Source organism: Martes martes (genome assembly GCF_963455335.1).
Source record: "Martes martes genome assembly, chromosome: 6".
Lineage (NCBI taxonomy): Eukaryota > Metazoa > Chordata > Mammalia > Carnivora > Mustelidae > Martes > Martes martes.
Window position 1 is genome coordinate 69,402,619 of NC_137893.1, and position 20,829 is coordinate 69,423,447.

The following is a 20,829-nucleotide window of genomic DNA, read 5'->3' on the forward strand; positions in this document are numbered from 1 at the left end:
CAGACACAGCCATGTAACTTCCCCGGTATGGAAGGGGTGTGACTTTGCTTGTTTGACCGAGAACACCAAGACTTTTTATCTTGGCTTTTTCCACTCAGGGCACAATAAACATTGGGATCCAACAAACCTCTTTCTAAAAAGTCATGAAAATTAAAAAGAAATCCTCCAGCATAAGAAATAACACAGAGGACATGGGGAGATGGAGAGGAGAAGGGAGTTCGGGGGAAATCGGACGGGGAGACAAACCATGAGAGACCGTGAAGTCTGAGAAACAAACTGAGGGTTTTGGAGGGGTGGGGGTAGGAGGTTGGGTGAGCCTGGTGGTGGGTATTATGGAGGGCACGTGTTGCATGGAGCACTGGGCGTGGTACATAAACAATGAATGAATATATGGTACATAAACAATGAATTCTGGAACACTGAAGAGAAACTAAAAATATAAATAAATTTTTAAAAAATAAACTAAAAAAAAAAAAAAAAAGAAATCCTCCAACAACAGGGACCATGTATTATCTATCATCGCACTTTCCCTAACATTTGGCTCAGAGCTTTCCAAATGTATGGTGCTCAACAATATTAGTTGAAGTGGATGGAATTACTCTTCATAACAGCTCTTGTTTGAAGCTAAATTTCATTGCCATTAAAACACAACATGAAAGTTCAGAAGAAATCAGAGTTCTCCTTCTTCTTCTTCTTCTTGAGTTTTACTTCTTCACCAGATTTGTAAATATTTTTTCCAGAATGAGTCTACTCTTATAGATACAGAGTGTCCTCTATAATAGTATCTGAAGCCTCTTGGTTGTAGGTGACAGAAATTAACTCAAGCAAGTTTAAGCAAAGAAAGAGGAGGATGTAATGCTTCATGCTTTAATGAAGAAGGCCTTCATCATAGCAGAACTCAGAGGCTCAAATATTATCACGAGGACTGGCTCTCCCTCTCTCTTTCTCTGGCCTCCTTTCTTCTGTGCTGGTTTCATTCTCAGGAAGACTCCCCCTGACTCCCTACCAACTGGCCATCTTATTTACATCTTTTCCACTCACAACCCAAAAGGAAGACAGACCTTCTATCAAGTCTTAGGGAAGACTCCCAGTAGACTCTGCTTGGACCACACGTCTTTCCTAAAACAGAGATCTAGGCATCCTGATGGACAGACCCCAACGAGAAGGCAAGGGAGTGTCCCAAGGGAAAAAATGCCACACCAATAAGTCTACTCAACAATTCAAGGCCTGAAATTATAAGTCCTTTTTTTCTCCTCTGGGCATGACAGAAATAAAACCATGGTCTGCCAAGCTGACTTCTAAAATGACTATAATTATACAGTATACTCTCATTTGTTACAGAGAAATGATATTTACTGGGTCTATTACATGCCAGCCACAGTGTCAGACATTTTTATATATGTTAACTTATTTAATTCTCATAATATGTAGATATTTAAGATGAAGGTACAGAGGCTGAGAGAGGTTACATAGCAGATTTTAGAACCAAAGATGTAAGCTGAGTCTATCTGCCCCCAAAATCCCTTTGTTTTCAGCACTGAGAGTTTTAGGGCTCTTTTGAGTTTCTTTATTGTGAGTATCAGAAATTTGCGGATGAAAGCTGAAAGACCTACATATTAGGCAAGGCCAACTTAATTAAAAGGAAGGCAATTATCTATAGAAAGTGATTTATCAGATGCCCTGAAAGAGTTTTACTAGTTGCCTGAAATTTCTCCGCTAGAGATTATTTCGGACTTAGTCATTACTGCTGCTTAATTTATTTTATTATTTTACTACAAATACTTCCCAAGAGCACTTGGGATAACGAACCTTGCTCAAATGCAAATGCCCCAGGAAGGGGTAACATAGGAAGCATTCTTCTATTAGCCAAAACCTTTATGTACATCAGATTCTCCACTCCTTTTTCCCCTGGCCCTCACCCAGGAAAGAAGACTTAGGGACAGGCCACATCACACTGCTCGACAGGACATGTGGGTAGAGCTCACAGCAGCCGGTGATGCACCAGAGGCTGGGAAAAATTCTACAACCTCTGTACTCCCAATGAAAACTACTCAGCATTTGATCAGACAATCGAGGAAAACTGTAAAAAGGTCTGATAACAGTAACAAAAAGGAATACGGTTACTAGATAGCCTATGAATTAGCAAAGGGAATCAGGGAGTGAAGACAGGAATGGTAACTATGAGAATTTGCACTACTTTTCCTCCACTTAATTTTAGAAACATAAATCTCTTGGGTAGACATTATTTAGTAAAGGAAAAATCTAATCTTTAGTGACTGTGGTTAAATGCTTTCTATCACACACCATCACTGGTGCTGCCACAGTATTACCCACAGGAATCTACACAAAATGGAGTCTCTGGTTACACAGAGCACGGCTGGCTTCACTGTGCTTTCCTGCTTCAGAAAGGGGGCAGTGAGGTCCCAGCCTACTGCCAGCTCTTGGTCTCCCAGCACCTCGCATGAATGTAACTGAGAACTCCTCCAAACTTCTGGCTTGCAGCCACTTCCCCTCTTAACTGGGGCAGTTAGGAAGCATTTATTTTTTAATCATTTCTCTTCATAAGCAGTTTTCTGAATGATCCTACCTGGCGCAGTACCTGACACACAGGAAGCGTTCAGTGAGTTAAAAAGAAGTGGGGAGAGGAGAGGGAGGGAGGGAGAGCAGGAAGAAGAAAGAACTGCACTCTATCTATCATATTTCCTTCTTTTTTTTTTTCTTAAAGATTTTATTTATTTATTTGACAGAGAGAGAGAGAGAGATCACAAGTAGGCAGAGAGGCAGGCAGAGAGAGAGGAGGAAGCAGGCTCCCCGCGGAGCAGAGAGCCCGATGTGGGGCTCGATCCCAGGACCCTGAGATCATGACCTGAGCCAAAGGCAGAGGCTTTAACCCACTGAGCCACCCAGGCGCCCATCATATTTATTTCTTAGAGTCTTAGTTTGAAGGGACAAATGGGGAGAAGCTCAATAAACTTTCAAGATCATGGTAGTTCAAGCCCTGCTTCTTAAAAATGAGGAAGCAAGGCCCACTGACGCTGGTAATTTCCCCAGTGTCAGACTGTTAAGAGCAGAGCTGAGTTTCTCGCCCACTTCTCCTTATGCCCAGTCCTGTGCTCTTTCTATAGTAAAAACTTCATGCCAAGAGACGGGCCATATGTTTTCAACAGGCAGCAGCAGAACGGGAGTTCCACTGCGTCCCTGTGTCCAAAAGCATTTCTACAGGCCAGGAAGGAGGGTGGACATTGTTGTCCGCTGGTGGCAGTTTCCCTATCACACATTTCCTGGGACACCTGCTGGAGCATCTAAGTGAGAACATATTAAAATCCTTCTCTGGTACATTTAGTAACCAAAGTTCTTTACAGGTTACAGTATTAACCAGAACCGTTCCAAGTTCTGTTCTCTGACAGACTGATGTCAGACCGACTCCCATTCTCGCATACTTGTAACAGAAAATGTGTCTCATTCTCTTCACTAACAAACATTTAGAACACACCTCCTTTTGGTAACACACTATGTTAGCCTCTGAAGCTATGAAGAGAGGTCTAGAACATGGGTCCTGCATGTGCAGCACTTGAAATCTGTGAGGAGACAGAACACACGTATGAAAGAGAAGTCAGTGTATCTAAGTACAAATGAGAAGAGCAAAGGATAAGGCTATAGGATTTCTAGGAAGCCTTCTAGAGAATTAGAAAATCAGACTTCCTTGAGTGTAACTGAACAATATCCACCACGGTAATTAAGGTTCAAAAATATAAGTAGTCACCAGACATGAAATTAACACTGTTTATCTCAATTCATATATTAATGTTGTAGCACCAAATTCCAAATCATCAGAAAGAAACCATCTTGAGATTGGCTCATATTTATGAAACAAATACTATCCTGATAACTCATGTCAAACAAAAAGACTATATTGAGAAATATTTCATATATAAAAGTAAAATATGTATATATTAATAAAACACACACTTATAACCTTCCAACAAACAAAAGTCCAGGGCTGGATGGCTTCACTGGTGAACTCTACTAAACATTCCAAGAAGATTTAATACCTATCCTTCTCAAAGTCTTCCAAAAAATCAAGGAGCAGGGAATGCTTACAAACTCATTTTATGAGGTCAGCATTACCCTGAGGCTAAAGCCAGACAAGGACACCATAAAAACAGAAAATTATAGGCCAATATCCCTGATGAACATAGATGCAAAAATCTACAACAGAGTATTAGCAAACAGAACTCAACAATCCATTGAAAGGATCATATATCAACATTAAGTGAGATTTATTTCAGGGATGCAAGGATGGTTGAACATCAAATAATATGACATTAATGAAACGAAAGGTAAAAACCATATGATCATCTCAATAGATGCAGAAAAAACATTTGGCAAAATTCAACATCCATTCATGATAAAAACTCAAGAAAATGGGTATAAAGGAAATATACCTCAACATAATAAAGACGATATATGACAAACTCACAGCTTTTAAGACCAGAAACAAGACTAGGATTCCAACTCTCCCCAATTTTATCCAACACAGTTTTGGAAGTCCTAGCCACAGCAATCAGACAAGACATAAAGAAGAAATAAATGGTATCCAATTTGCTAAGAAAGGACAGAAACTGTTACTGTTTAACAGATGACACAACCTTATATAGAGAAAAAACAAAAATGGATACCCAAAACTGTTAAAACTAATAAATGAATTCAATAAAGTTACAGTATACAAAATTAAAATACAACAATCTGTTGCATTTCTATACACTAGTAACAAACTATTAGAAAGAGAAATCAAGAAAAAAATCTCATTTATAATTCGATCAAAAAAAAAAACTAAAAATAAACTGAACTAAGAAGGTGAAAGACCTGTATGTACAGTGAAAACTGTAAGATGTTGATGAAAAAAAACTGAAAGTGATACAAATAAATGTAAAGATATTCCACAGTCATGGACTGGAAGAATTATTATTGTTAAATGTCCACACTATCCGAAGAAATTTATGGATTCAGTGCAATCCTTATCAAAATTTCAAGGGCATTTTTCACAAACTAGAACAAATCATCTAATTCTAATAAGTATATGGAACCACAAAAGACCCCAAATAGCCAAAGCAATCTTGGGAAAAAAGAACAAAGTTAGAGGTATCACACATCCTGATTTCAAACTAGACTACAAAGCTATGGTAATAAAAACCATATGATATTGCCATGAAAGCAGACACACAGATTAACAGAACAGAACAGAGTAGAAATAAACCCATGCATATGTGATCAATTAATTTATGACAAAGGAGGCAAGAACATACAATAAAGAAAGGATAGTATCATCAATAAATGGTGTTGAGAAACTGGACAGCGACATACAAAGGAAAAAAAGTGAACTACTATCTTGCACCATATACAAAAATTACCTCAAAATGGATTAGACTTGAATGTGAGACCTAAAGCCATAAAACTCCTAGAAAAAACCATAAGTGATAAGCTCCTCGACAATTACGTTAGTGATGTGGTTTTGGGTCTGACTCCAAAGGCCAGGACAACAAAAACAAAAATAAACAAATGGGACTATACCAAACTTAAAAAGGCTCTTTAAAAAAAAGAAAAGAAAAGAAAACAAGCTTCTGCACAGTCAACAAAATTAAAAGGCAATCTACTGAATGGGTGAAGATATTTGTTAATTACATATACCACAGGGGTTAATATCCAAAATATATAAAGAACTCATACAATTCAAAAATAACAACAAAATCTTTTTTTAAAATGAGCAAAGGATCTGAATAGACATTCTTCCAAAGAAGGCACACAGAAAGCCAATAAGCATTTGAAAGATGTTCAACATCACTAATCATCAGGGGGAAGCAAATCAAAACCACAATGAGATATCACTGCATACTTGCCAAACTGGCTATTATCAAAAAGACAAGAAATAACAAGTTTTGGTGAGGGTCTGGAGATAAAGGAACCCTTATGCACTGTTGGTGGAAATGCAAGTTGGTGTAGCCACCATGGAAAACAGTATGAAAGTTCCTCAGAAAATTAAAAATAGAATTATCGTATGATCCAGCAATTCCACTTCTGAGTATCTAACAAAATACACAAAAACATGAATTTGATAAAACACGTGCATGTTTATGCTCACTGAAGCATTATTTATAATAGCCAAGCTTTAGAAACAACCTGAGTACCTGTTGATGGTGAATAGATAAAGAAGATGTGGAACACACACACACACACACACACACACACACGGAATACTACTTCGCCACAAAAAAGAATGAAATAGTACCATTTGCGACACCATGGACAGCCCTTGAGGGTATTGCGCCATGTGAAATAAACCACACAGAGAAAGATAAATACTGCTGATTTCCCTTACATGTGGAAGCTAAAACCAACCAACAAAACAAAACCCAGACTTAACAGATACAGAGAACAGACTGGTGGTTGCCAGAGAGGAGGGGATGGGGAAGTAAAATGGGTGAGGGATATCAATAGGTACCAAACTCCACCAATAAAATAAATAAGGAAATAAAATATACAGCATGGGGAATCCATTCAATAATACTGTGTTAACTTTGGTGACAAATGGTAACTAGACTTACGGTAGTTATCATCCCAAAGTACACACGTCAAATCCCTATGCTGTACATGCGAAATTAACATGCTATTGTATGTCAATTATACTTCAATAAAAAGACACATACTTGTAAAATTAAAATCTGGGTCTTACAGAAATACACACTATTTTATTTTCAGCATCACCAAATATCAGGGCTAGAAAGTAACCAAGTTACCAGTGTATCCATTCATTACCTGTTCTGTTCACCCTTACACACCCCTAGTTATGGCTTCTCATTCTATGCTTGAAAACCTCCGGTGACAGTAACCTGACTAGCAGACGAGGCAGTATGGTTCATCTTTGGACATTTCTCTATTTCATTCTACATAAAAGCAATGTACTTCCAAATGGGAAAGTTTGCAAAAGGGGAAGAGCCAGTGGAATGTTTCCTAATTCGTTACAGAAGTCTCTGCCTTTCATCATTAAGTTTTCTTTTGAGGTCTACTTCATGAGACTGATGAAGTACAATGGTCAGTAAGCCTGTGCAGTAACATTCCTGTTCCTAGACATTCCCTCCAGAAAGCTCACTGAGATATTAGATAGTCCAAAGAAAACAAATGTTATGTAAGAATCCACCAAGAAATGCTAGATTGAGAGTATCTACAATATCTGTTACTCCTACAATATCTACAGTAATGTTTCATGTTAAGTATGTTCCTGTGTAGCAATAGAAAGAGTTTGAACTTGCAATAAATGCACTTATTAATCTTGCAAGAAACATGCATTTATTATCAGCATGTTCTACTTATTGTGGCCCCAAAGCATACAGCTCAAGAAAATGCTTACAGCTGGGATTTAAACAAAAAGGGTATAGTTGCTTTGTGTGGCATTAACTGAAAAACAAGCCATGATGGGTTCTACTGTATTTGACGATTCACCCCATTAACAAGATTTCTGGCTATGCATGCAGTTAACTTTTCACACAAACGTAGAGCTCTTGCACAACTAGTTGATTAAACAATCATCTTGTTTGTGATCAATGGATTAGAATAGTAACACTAACAAATGAATGAAATGGGAATACTTTCCATCTACTACCACCACCAAGGCTCAAAGCAGGATACAACAGCAGTGGGAGGGGACAAGGAGTCACTAAATCTTACCACTTGGCCCGCTGGGTATATCCTGTCTGTATCTCTGCAGGACGGTAGAGGACGGGCTTTCCAACTCACCTGTGTTTTGAGAATGACATCCACAAATTTAAACTCTCACCCAAACCTCGTGTAGTGCCCCCTAATTTGAGCCGCTCTGAGGAGGTATATCCCTGAGCCATCATCCCTTACAGCAGAATTTAAGGGTGCAGGCCCTCGCATTTTTGGACTCTGCCTCTAGTCGGTCCCCACTGAGCATATGGCTCAGAGCAGGCTCACTAGGCTGCTAGGTGGGGATGCAATGATGAACAAGACCCGGGGGTTACTGTACAACCCAGCAGCAGGATCAGAAGAACGCTGGGCCCTCCCAAGCGTCTCCTGTGGATTCTTTTACCTGTTATCAACACAACTTAAGGACTGGCTATCTACAGCCAGTGCTAATTTACACGTTTCTTGAGGCATGGCCAATGAATTCTCTGCCACTTTTTTCTCAAGTCCCCTTTGTAAGTACTGTTAGACATGTATTACCAGCAGTGTTACAGCGCTGGCAGAGATGCCCTTCTCTAGACCCTCTGGTAGCAGAGAAATTAAACACAGCATTCGGAAAACAGCTGATGGGATGTGTGATGGAGTGTGGAGCAGATCGTGAGGAGAAAAACGGGGAAACAACGTCAAAATCAAAGACAGTTGCAAGAATGGTGAGGGGACAGGGGAAGGTCAGCAGCCAGTCGGGGTGGAGGAGAAGAAAGGGGGACAAATGCACGGATTCCAACCTTCATTTGCACTTCTGAACTAGAACTTCACTTCAGACACAGTGTAATGCTTTCAATTCTTTTTAAATTTTTGGAACTTGAGGAAATAACCCCAAAAGGCAGTCTGTATGACTCCCTATCAACTAATATGAAGAAGCACTGTGCACAAAACACAAGAATTTGCACCCCACAATCCCAGATAAAGAAAGACAAAGAAGAGCAAATTTCTCAATGAGGTGAACCCTGACTTCTGTCAGCACCAAGAAGACTGCTGACACACGGGGAAGGAGGGAAGCAGAAGAGAAGGAAAGCCAGGGTTCCAGGGGAAAACTGGGAGCAGTGGAACAGAAAGTGGTGAAGGGTCAAGAGGGAGAAGGGGGAAATTACTATCCCTACTTCTGTCCATCCAGCTAGAGATACTGTCCAAGCAATGACTCAATCAACCAAAACCCTTGGCAATTATAAATCAATCACCCTGACAAATACCTGAAAAGTTTCAGGCTGCCAAAGTAATGCCAATGCTCATTGTTAAAAAAATAAATAAATAAAAGAAAAACGAACAATCCTGCTGTAAACTCACCTCAGGCTTTGAGCTCAGAGTCATCTGAATTGTACACTATCGTTTTCACAAGTAAAACTGAGAGCACAGTTATTGGCTCTTGTTAATAATCAAATGCTCCAAAGTCTCCCAACATTTATTCCCAAGCACTCCCCGAAGATTTCTTATGAAAACTGCCTTATTTCCTAAGGGAACAGGTATAGGATGTGTGTCAGTTTTTTCAAAACCTGCCCCTGGCCAGTTTCCTGAAGAACCAGCAGCAGAAAATATAAGCCAGATGTGGACTCTTCGGTATCTGAAGCAGATATCATGAGATTCCAGAGACCGATAAAAATTTATTTAAAGAAAGCCCTGATGTGACAGAAATACGACTGCAAATTCAGTAAGTATGACTATAAACATTTTATGGAAAAAGCACAAAAAATTCAGTATTGGGGGGCAACTAGTGTAAGGCCGGTTCTATTCAGCACACAAATTAAAATGCTAGTCCTGTCTTTAACAAAGCCAAAATGTAAGTGAATACACATAATCCAGGGAGGAAAAGAATTTCATGCAAGTGTCATCAGTTTGAGTTCTGTTTTCCCAACCATAAGCAGATGTTGAATCTGCCTGGCATCGGCTGAAAAATATGCATGAGGTTTTCGCTGGGAAGCAGGGCAGCGTCCCTTGTGTGGAGAGCTGTCTTACAGGTACACCTGAGTCCCCTCCGTGGAGAACAAAGCAAAGGACACGTGAAAATATCTGCAAATGTGTAATATACGTCATTTCAGAGCCAGCTTGACTTCTCTGTATGTTATTTTCGAGCCCTGCTCTGAAAATATCCCAATTTCAGAGAAGAAAGATGAAGTCTGGCTCATACCACATAGCAAATTGCATGCAGTGATTTAAAGAAAGTCAAAACTAAACTCTGACTCTAGATAGTGGGGTAAGAAGGAGCTATAGGATTAGCAATAGATGAAAATCAAAAACAAGTTTTCAGGATTTTGTATTTTTAACATAGCTTATTTATTGAGTCACTGTACTTTCCCCAGTTAATTATTAACCACATACCTACCAATCCTTTTAAGAAATGCACAGGAAAAATCACAGCTCATTCTTCTGTTATCTTTCCCATAAGAAAAAAACCTCCCAAAACTAGCCCTGGAAGACAACCACACAAGCATTTAGGACCTGCACGGTACAGTCACACTTACTGATTTTTTCCTCATCTCTTGAGAAAGGAAAGCAGCAAAGCTGGCCCATGGCACTGGTGCTGTCTTTCCTTCCTGGTGCTCTTCTCCCCGGGCACCCCAAATAGAAACTGCAGTTTACACCGCGGTCTGTGAGCACACCCTGCCTATTCCACTCGGAGCACGAAGAGCCAATGCACAGCCAGCAGAGAGAAAGGAGAAGGGAACTCGCGGCGGTGAGGAGAAAGGCTCCACCTCCCAGCCCTCCAGCCAGAGGCAACTGCACTGGGACCAGCGTTCAGGGAGAGAAGTAGCCATATGCTCGCCCAATTCTCACACAGCTGAGAGCTCCCCGCCTCCGCTCCCTGCCACCGGCACAGCCTAGGAACTGTGTGTGTCTTGAAGAAAGATAATCAGGCACAAACCACAAGGAGTGGTCCTCGCTCCTGCAGACAAATATAGTAATTACACAGAGAAATTCAGAGGAAAAAAAAAATCCCTACATTTTCTGCCTGCTACTTAAAGAGGAAGAGCTTTCTTTTACCCCAGGAGATTTGGGGTTCTTTGTTTTATGAATAAGGAAGCTGACGTGGCAGAACACTGAAAAAGCAGCCTGAATGAAGTACCACTAACGATCCACGAGCTGCACCAACTGTAGGAATGACAGGGAAAGTGGGGGACAGTCCTGTTGTCAGCACTTTACAGTGTAGCTTTTAAAGTTAAATGTCTGCTTTCTGAAACACTCCTGTGTTCTTCTAGTAAATCAATACTACAAATTTTGAAATCAGAGCATCAAGTATGTCGTTAGCCCAGAAAATCCCCCAAATCTAGAAGCACCACTGAGAAAAAGAGCAGAGATAAAAGCACCTTTCAGAATGAATCCAGGGGGTGGGTAAGCAAATTCAGGGACAGTACAACGACTAATTTTAAAACACAATATTTGAACTTCATGACAGGAGATAAGTGACTTCAAGTAACAGCTCCAAATCTGTTCCCTTAGAGAACAGCCTTACTTTATGACACCACAGGAATGAAAGACAAACACCATCCAAATTCCTGCCGTACTCTTCTACTTCCTAGCAAGGCACACACACACCGATTAACCAAGAGGTGGAAGGATGATCGTGAAAACCTTCTGGGGTTCTGGATGCAGGATGCCTGCTTTCGTTTCCCTCTGAACAAGAAGAGAGTGCAGTTTGGAAAAATAAAAGCTGTCCATTTTTTTTTTAATGTTAAACATTATTTCGTGCATTAAAGAAATATTTGTAGTAAACACTCTTCATTGAAAAAAACGAGTAAGTCCTAGCATTCCCTAATCACCAATGTCGATGTTACCATAAAACCTTTAGAAAGAGAAAGCCAGAGGTTTGAATCCCAGATCTGCCAGGTATGGGCAGTTCAGAAATAATGACCTCTTTGTTAGAGTTTGGATTAACCGCCTCTGTAAGACCTGAAAATCAGGTTAAGCTCATTATAAAGTTTTTAACTTGTTGTTGCAAAGTAGATAGTGTTTGGGAGGAAGGAAAGAGGCAGAGAACAGACTACTATAGCTGTTTGCACCTCCGTCCTTTCAGCACCAGCCAGGAATCTCTCCACCTCCTGTTGCAATCTCCTGCCTCTGGGCTGCCATCTTGAGTTACTGCTTATACATGTGGACTCGGAGCCAAAAGGCCCCTCCCTGACATGCAGCACTCAGGGGACAGTATGCTACAATGAACCCTACACCAGCTTCACTTTATTAATTAATTCTACTTCTAATAACATGCAATTAAGAATAAGAATATCAGTTACAGTATCTACCTCGGGATATCCGGCAGTCTAAGGGGAAAATATATATAATATCAGATATACATATGTGTAATGCCCAAGATTTTTTTTTCATAAGCATTAAGAATGAACCAACCAGGGGCACCTGGGTGGCTCAGTGGGTTAAGCCTCTGCCTTCGGCTCATGTCATGATCTCAGCACTCTCTGCTCAGCGGGGAGCCTGCTTCCCCCTCCCCCTCTGCCTGCCTTTCTGCCTCCTTGTGATTTCTCTCTCTCTCTCTCTCTGTCAAATAAATAAACAAAATCCTAAAAAAAAAAAAAAAGAACCAACCATAATACAAGATTAGGAAAACAACTGAAAAATTCAAGACAGGAATTTTTAAACTGGCTTTGAACTGTGCAAATGATTAGCATATCACTTAACCTCAAGGAGAGGATGGAGTCTGGTTTCCTCTCACTCAGGACTCTCTCTGTTATGAAAGACTATAGTTTCATACCTTAGGTCACAGCTAGTCTCAGCCCAGGATTTCCAGAAATGGTCTTCACGTTGCATATTTTTATGTTTTTTATCAATAAAGATGATTCATTAAATATATAATTAAATGTAACTTCCCTTCTATAGATTTCTTAAGAGTTTCCATATACCCAAATTTTCAACTCAAAAGAACAGAAACATTCATACGTCGGGATTTTTGTTTGTTTGTTTGTTTGTTTGTTTGAAAAACCATACATAGGTTGTGAATACTGGTGAAAAAACTGATTATTTTTTCCCCCACCATCACATGCCCCCTTCCTCAAAGTTGAATAGCTACCATACAGAAGGACCTAGAAAGTAGTCATCATTTACCCAACTGTTCGGGAATACAACAGTCTGTAACTGACTTGAATAGCACAAGATACAAGCCCCTCCTCGGCCTCCACTATCTCACAAAAACAATCAAGTAGTAAGCTGAACAAGGATAAATGCCAAGATTTTCTGGAACTTACTATATGCCAGGGTCTTGCTAAGTGCTTTGTATTTACTCTCATTTCATCTCTACCACAGTTCTGTGAGGTAGGTGGTATTTCTATCCTCTTTTGACTGATGGAAAAAGTTGAGCTCAGAAAATAAACTAAGCCAAAACCTCTCAGAGAATATGGGCCAATAATGGGATTTGAACTCACTTTGTTGTACAGACCCTGAGCTCCTCAGCCGAGAGCTCTGTATTTATTAAACACTATTTGTATGTGATATCAGGTATATACCTTATGAGACAGCTTACTACAATATCGAATAATGCACATAAAAACAGCTATTTAACGAAGCTCAATGGTAATATGTTTAAATGTCTTGGTTTCTCGTATTTCGCCACCAAATTCCTTTATTCATAGGGCATGAGTAATATAACCCTATGAAGGCAGATCCCTAATAGGAGCTGGAGCCTAGCTCTGCTCCCTGCCAAGCTGTGGGGTAGACTTCCTCTAGGGCACAGAAATGCCAGAATGGCCCCTGAAAGCATTCACCCTCCAGGAAAAATAGCAATTTACACCAGTCGTGAGGAATCCCTGAGAATATTAATGGGATTTGGTTAGAGGATTAACAGACTCTTTTCAGTCATATAGAGAGATCTACCATAACTAGAAGATTTTAAAAAGAAGTTAACCCATGGGGGACCTGGGGGGTTCAGTCATTAAGCATCTGCCTTCGGCTCAGGTCATGATCCCAGGGTCCTGGGATCCTGCCCCGCATTGGGCTCCCTGCTCAGCAGGAAGCCTGCTTCTCCCTCTCCCACTCCCCTTGCTTGTGCTCTCTCTCTTGCTATATCTCTCTCTGTCAAATAAATAAAATCTTTAGAAAAAAAAAAAAAAAGAACTTAAACTGAATGAGAAAAACTGACATGATATCATGTTCATAACTTTAAAGCTATCACCTCTTCATGTTTTCTTTTCTCCCAGGCCTAACTATGAGCAAATCATGGCTGGGACAGACACCTGTCTGCTACAGTTGCTTGGACCCTTGTTATAATGGTTAAAATGGGAGGAAGGAAGCTAAACAGTATGAAGGGGTGCCTGCTGCCTCCTCTCCATGTGCTTTGGTCAGCTCTGAAAATACTGCCCCTGAGGGAAAAAGAGAATTCTTAACTATGACCAAAACTCTATTCTCTGTATCACTGGGTAGCATTATTTTCAATTTGAAAACACATATACTTGGATTTTGGAGCAACCTCACTACATAAAAGTCCGACTCAACGTAAAGAACAAATCCCACTATAAGACTCTGAATCTGTAGAACTGTCCAGATTACCGCCTCTTCTGAGACCTCCAATTCATTAATAAAAGGAAATCTGCATTTGACAACTTACAGAAACACAAGAGAAAGAAATGAAAAAAGTAAATACTCCTTTATTAAAAAGAGTAGAGAGAAAGAGGACATTAAATCATGAAGTGTAAAGAGATGGAAAAAATCCTTTATCCCTCCAAATTCTAGAACCAAGCCCTTAGGAAATATGCCTTTAAGCACAAGAGACACACTTCAGTTAGATTTCATTATACAGCAGGTGGCATGCTTATGGAAACTGTTATGCCAAGAAATGTCACAGTTTCAGGGAAAATGTATGTAAGTTCACGAAATGCTTGACAATTGATGAAAACACAACTCATAAAAACTGGATTGTTTTGGAATATACCCCAATTTTTTATGTTGACATCAGGGTACCAAAGACAATCTATCTGGGCCTTAAGAACATTGGATGCACATACTCAATATTGTATCCTGTTTCTCTATGTTCTTGTAAAATCAAATTTCAATTCTCAATAATCAATCCACAAAGCATCTATCACCCAGACCCAGTAAATGCTCCTTTCCTCTCTACCTAGTGCTACATCTTTGCAGCCATTTTGTAACCAAAGGGCAAAGTTCTGAAGCTACCTGATTAAATATTGATCTTTGAAAGTTGTTCTTATGAATGTCTGTCTATAAGAAAAAGAGGCTGAGAAAGTCATAAATGAAAAACTTCAATGATTATCTGTAAATCTCACTGGTAAAGGCCTATTTTTAATTACCAGGTAAAAGAATCTTGATCTAACTGTGAAATTTGGGAACCAAGAATATTTTTTTACCATTATTCCTCCGTTAGTCATACTTTCAACATAGACTTTTTATTTCTCTTTCCAGTGTTTTTTCTCTAACACTGAAAGTTAGAGGTATTTGTATTTGAAACTGCCAGATGCTATAGAATTTCAGTATATAATTAAAGGGAAAATGTGTTTTTTAAAACACAAGGAGAAAAACATAATGTACCATATATAGCATATGTGCATTTAGGGAAGGGGAGGAAACAAACAGATATCTAGAGTTACAAAAGAAGTCCTTCTTGACCAATTTGTAGTAGTCTCTTCCAAATCTCTGCAGTGCATGTCTACCATAGTGCCAATTTTCAAATGCTTTCTCCATGTTTATTATGAGGATCTTTTCCTATTCTTCTTCTTTTTTTTTTTTAAGATTTATTTACTTCTTTGGACGGGGGTGAGTGGGGAGCACAAGCAGGAGGGGCAGAGGGAAAGAGAAAGAGAATCTCAAGCAGACTCCCTGCAGAGTGCGCAGCCTGACACGATCTCATGACCCTGAGATCATGACCTGAGCCAAAACCAAGAGCCTGATGCTCAACCGACCACACTACCCCGGCTCCCGTGGTCAGTTATTTTCTATGTGCATGGCCCAACATTCAACAATGTATGTCACTGTGGTCCTTCCCTTAATTGGTAAGAAATAAATTAGGGAGGAGAATTTATTTTCCTGCTCAGAGAACAGACAGCAGTAGAGCTCTTGAGGTAGGAGGCTGGAGGATGGGCTGACAGGTTACATTACCTGCTTGAAGCCCTCCGATTTATACTACACCATTTTGTCAGTTCAATTTGCTTCTGGCCACTATTTATTAAGCACTTAGTATATGCTAAGATGATAATCACAATGGCTCTTGAGGTGAGGTTCATGAAAATACAACTCATAGAAACTGGAGTACAAGGAGTACTCCAAAGTAAGTACAACCAAAGTAAGTGAGAGAGAAAGCCAGGGCCAGACCTGTAGCAGGCAGAAATCTGTAGGCATGTGCTCATGGGGGCAGGAGGGGCATCACCTTATGGTAAATCCCATTGGACAGTTTTATTAAGGCAAGGCGGGAAGAGGAGAACAGAGGCCAACAACAGTCATCTATTCCTGTTAGCTGCCGTTCATTCTTGCTTTTATACTCTGTCCTTCTTTTCAGGTATTAACAATGAAATCATAAAAACCGACAGGAATTACTTAACTCAAGGACAAGTTCTATGATTGGATGTTAAAACCTTTAAAAAAAAAAAAAAGCAAAAGCAAATAATGTACTTAATCTGCTGGCCAGTATTTGTATTATCTGACACAGCTGCCTTCTTATTCAACTGCTTTTAATCCCTTAATGCCTTGAGACTTTCTGAGGGAAAGCACCATCCTTCACAGCAGGAAAAAAATGTATTTCAGAAAAGCTAATAGGACCAAATGAGTAGATTCTGTTTGCAATTTAACAATGTAAACTACAAAAATTTGGTTGTATACTTTCTAATGTACTGGGGGTTTTCACAGTTCCTAATTATTCTTTATCTGGGTAATCCCCAATCTGTATTTAGCTCAAAAATGCTCCACTGTTTGACCTTGGATGAGACAACAGTCACATTTCCTGCTATATAAAGGATTGGAAGACCTCAAATGAAAGGTGCTTTAATAACTCAGTGCACTACTATGAAAGGGTTTTTTTTCCCTCTAATAACAGTGAAAGGGATGAGGAAGAATGAAAATAAATCCCCAAAATAATAAAAAGAAAATTCACTTATACTAGATGAAAGACAGTGAAATCATGACTGGTTTTGGCAGGTCTCAGTATCCATCCTGATCTACCGTGGCCCAGGGTAACATTTATCTGATATACTGTGTCAGTATTCATTCTGTTTATGGACACTTTTAACAACATTTGACAACAGTTGTTTAAATGCCCATAAAACCAGGGTGCCTGGCTGGCTCAGTCCAGAGAGCAAGTGACTCTCAGTCTTGGGGTGGTGAGTTTAAGCCCCATATCGGGAACAGAGATTACTACAATCAATCACTCAATAAACAAAACTAAACAACAAAAAAAGTTGAAATACACATAAAACCAAAATACTGATGATGTAGAAAACAAAGGCAAAAACATATAGATAAAATTAAGTGTCCTTACACCCTTGCAGCTGCCCACTGACAGGTAGTTGAGATAGGCAGAGCGACATTCCTCAAGGAACTCACAACTGCCTTAATGTTAATGCTTTGCTAGAGGCAAAAAGCAACCTAACCTCGGCATTAGCCAGACCTCCAGGATTCTTTAAATCCTCTTTAACACATGAAAATCCTTTTGGAAACTTCCTTTATCTCTGCCCCTCCCCGCTTAGAAGTATATAATCAATAGCTCCTCACAATCCCAGTGCCACTCTTTCTGCCCACAGGTCCTATCCTGTGCTTTAATAAAACCAGCTTTTTATAAACCCTTTTATAAACCCTGTGCTCTAATAAAACCACATCTCAAGATTTCTTTCCTGACTGTTCACTCCCAAACCCCAACACCGCATCACTACGACTATTTTCTGTTAATACATTTATTTCATAATCCAGATGTGTATCCAGTGGGCAGCACTCAGCAGCAAGTAACAAAAAACTCTTGATCCAAATGGTTAAAAAAAAAAAAAAGAGATTCATCATTTCCTATAATCAGAGATGGAATGACTTTAGGGTTAGTTAATTCAGTGGCTTAACAAGATCAAGATTCACCTTTCTAGTCTCCCATACAGTGTACATATGTTTGTAGTCACCTACTGTCCCCGTGGTTAAGACGGCCACTAAGTCCCAGCATCACATCACAATTTCCAACTAAAAGAGGATGTTCTCTTCCCCATGAATCTCTAAATCTCAGCCAAAACACTATTTTCTGAGTTCCCATGTAGATATCCCTTCAAATATCAGAAATGGGTCACATGCCGGTTCCTAAACTAATCACTGGCAAGAACAGAACCAGTCACTAGCAGGCCCAAAGCCAGGTCCATGTGCCCTGAAGTTTGCCACCTCACGAGGAATGCAGGGCCCTGCCAACAGAGAATGAGGAGGGCAAGAAAATGGATTCATAGCAGGCAAACCACTAGTGTTGCCAGTGGTCAATTAAAATTAGTAAAGTTATTGAAAGGGTCAATAAATAGCTTTGTATAGCAGAAAAGGGAAAAAGCCTTAAAAATTAAATAATTGAAAAGAATGCCATGCCAGTAAAAAACAAACAGAAAAGCAAAAACAATCATCTATGGATAAACGTACAGTACACTTATATACTGAATGCAGGGTTGAGAGAAGCAGTATCAAAACTGTTAACTGTCTTTCTCCCCAACCTTACTATGCTAAGATTGACTTCTTAAATAAAAGCTTTTGCTTTGATCGGAGCTGTTAGCAAGGAAAGTATTTTTGGCAGCTATGGCTCCCTGGTATGAAATATAAAATTTATGATGATCAAAAGCAGTTGCTTTTACTCATAGCCAGAAGCAAGTCAAAATAGTCACCTGGATACACTCATCAGTAGAAGATCAAGTAGAACCAGAGTGAATAAAATGACAAAATGTAGTTCTGTTAGCTACAGTTCGTGTTCTAGGTACTTTATATAAAATGTTTTCAAGTTAGATAAAATAGTCAAGGATCTTTATGGGTTAACAAAAAGAAACAGAGAATTTGAATTTCATAAAGGGAAATGAGTATACTCAGTTTCTTCAGCTCTCACGGTCCCTGTTTTTACCAGAACAAGTTTCTCAGTAAAAGAAGGAAACTTGCATAGGGAAGTTTTTCCTTTCCTTTCCTTTCTGCCGTTGTTGTCCAGATTCCATACACCACGATGAAATAATAATCAGATGTGTCATATTTGCTTAACCTATTTCCACCACCTTTTATTCTAGGCCCTTGGTGTCAGATCTCCTTCCTTCCTCTGGAATAGTTTTCTTGGGTAACTCGGTGCAAAACTAGCCTGGAGTCCCAGGTTTCCACTACCCCTCAATTACTTCATTCATAGCCGCAGCTTTAACTGTGATCCTAATGCCAGTGAATCCCAAATTTATCTCTCAGATAGGTCATCTATGTCCCACACCTCCCTCTGGAATGTCACTTGACTGGGCCACAGATGTTTCAATATGTCTAAAATCAAACTCATCCCCCTGTCACCAAAATGTTTTCTCTTTTATCCCTTATGTTGGTGGAGAGCACTATCGTCAACCTAGCTGTCAAACCCCAAATACAGGAGCCATCTGAGAGCTCTCCCCTGTCTTTCATAATCTGCTGCAAACCTGTAAAGAGACTGATTTCTCCTGCCTACCCAGATCTGCAGTACATCCCTCCTTCTCCACCTCCCCTGCCAGTGCTAACTGTGCACCATCTTCAGGACCTGCCTAGCATAGTGCCGCAGTCTCCTCACTCATCTTGCTGATTCAGTCCCCTGTTCTCCCCACCATCGGGCTTTTATACTACTAATAGAGAGGCCTTTCTAAGGCACAAATCTGAGCGTGTCATTTGGAGCTCCAAAATTTTGGAAGGCTCCCATTTCCTACAAAATTAGATCTGAATTAAGATCTGCAGGATAGGTAATTCACATGCACTGAGTGCATTTACTTATACTCCCCTGGGAAGCTACTCAGCCTGGAAAACACCTCCCTTTCACCTGTCCTCCTTCCCACATTCTCACTTTCCACCTTATCCTTCCCTCTTCAGTGCAGCCTTCCCTGAGTGTAGCCTTTCCTGACAATCCTAGGCTGCATTACAAGTGCACTCAGTTGGTTCCCATTAACTTCATTACAGTCATTATCACCTTTAATCGTGATTGTTTGCGTGACTTGGCACTAGATGTAAACTCAGTCCTTGTTGGCCCACCTTTGATCTTCAATATACGACATAATGCTTGGCGCTTGGTAGGTTCCATAAATATCTGTTCAATAAATTGCACAAATAAAATACAACAAAATGTGTTTATGTGCACAGCTAGCAGCTCTTCAAATGCCCCGAGGGAGCTAGCCTGATAGCTCAGGCAACGTGGAATCCCAAGTTCACTCTACCAATAGTACAACAGCCAAGAGCTGTTTACTCACCACAGTCATACTCCCTTCCCTTCCAATTCCCGTTTTAAGAGTAAATAGAGAACAAAAGAATATAGCGGAATTGGATTTTTAGACCGAGCTGGACAATGAGAACGTTACTGTCTTCCAATTAGTCAGATGTGATAATAATTAAAGTTTAGCTCTGGCAAAAACTAAAGTACAACAATTTAACATAAAATAGAGAAGTTGGGAATGATTAATGATGAAAGAAATTTTCATGAGCTCGCTCAGACCTCCAGCTTAGATGACTCACAAATGGTACTCTCTCTTGCACCTTAAAAGATGGGTCAGTAAAGACATTTAACAAATCCCTTAATACCCTGTCCCAGTGTTTAACAATCAATCTTTTAGAGTCCAGAGTTTCTCTAATTCCTAAAATAGTATATTCCCAGTAAAGATTAAAAAGAAAATGACTTTTTTTTTTCTTATACTAACCCTTCCTTAGGTCACTCTTTAGCCCTCTTTGTCCTAGGCTTAAGAATTCTATACACATTAGGGTGCCTGGGTAGAGCAGTCGGTTTAGTGACTGACTCTTGGTTTCCATTCAGGTCGTGATCTCAGGGTCATGAGATTGAGCCCCACATTGGGCTCTGTGCTCAGCGTGGAGTCTCAGTAAGACTCTCCTTCCCTGCCCCCTGCTCCCTTGCTCTCTCTCTTCCTCTCTCTAAAATAAATAAAATCTAAAAAAAAAGAAAAAAAAAGAATTCTACACACACTTTGT

General features: G+C 39.8%; 1 protein-coding gene across 3 annotated transcripts in view; it reads right to left on the reverse strand.

Moving 5' to 3' along the window:
* AKAP7 (A-kinase anchoring protein 7) overlaps positions 1-20,829 on the reverse strand; it is a 144,243-nt gene that overhangs the window by 30,523 nt on the left and 92,891 nt on the right. Inside the window, exon 8 of one of the 3 annotated variants that reach the window (XM_080805480.1) lies at positions 7,723-7,791. The exons of 1 other annotated variant lie outside the window; for it this stretch is intronic. In XM_080805480.1, coding sequence (XP_080661606.1) covers positions 7,723-7,791 — 69 coding nt within the window. Of the gene's footprint in view, positions 1-7,722; positions 7,792-10,214; positions 10,370-20,829 lie in introns of those variants that run through there. One more of the 3 variants, XM_080805479.1, reaches the window with a different exon arrangement.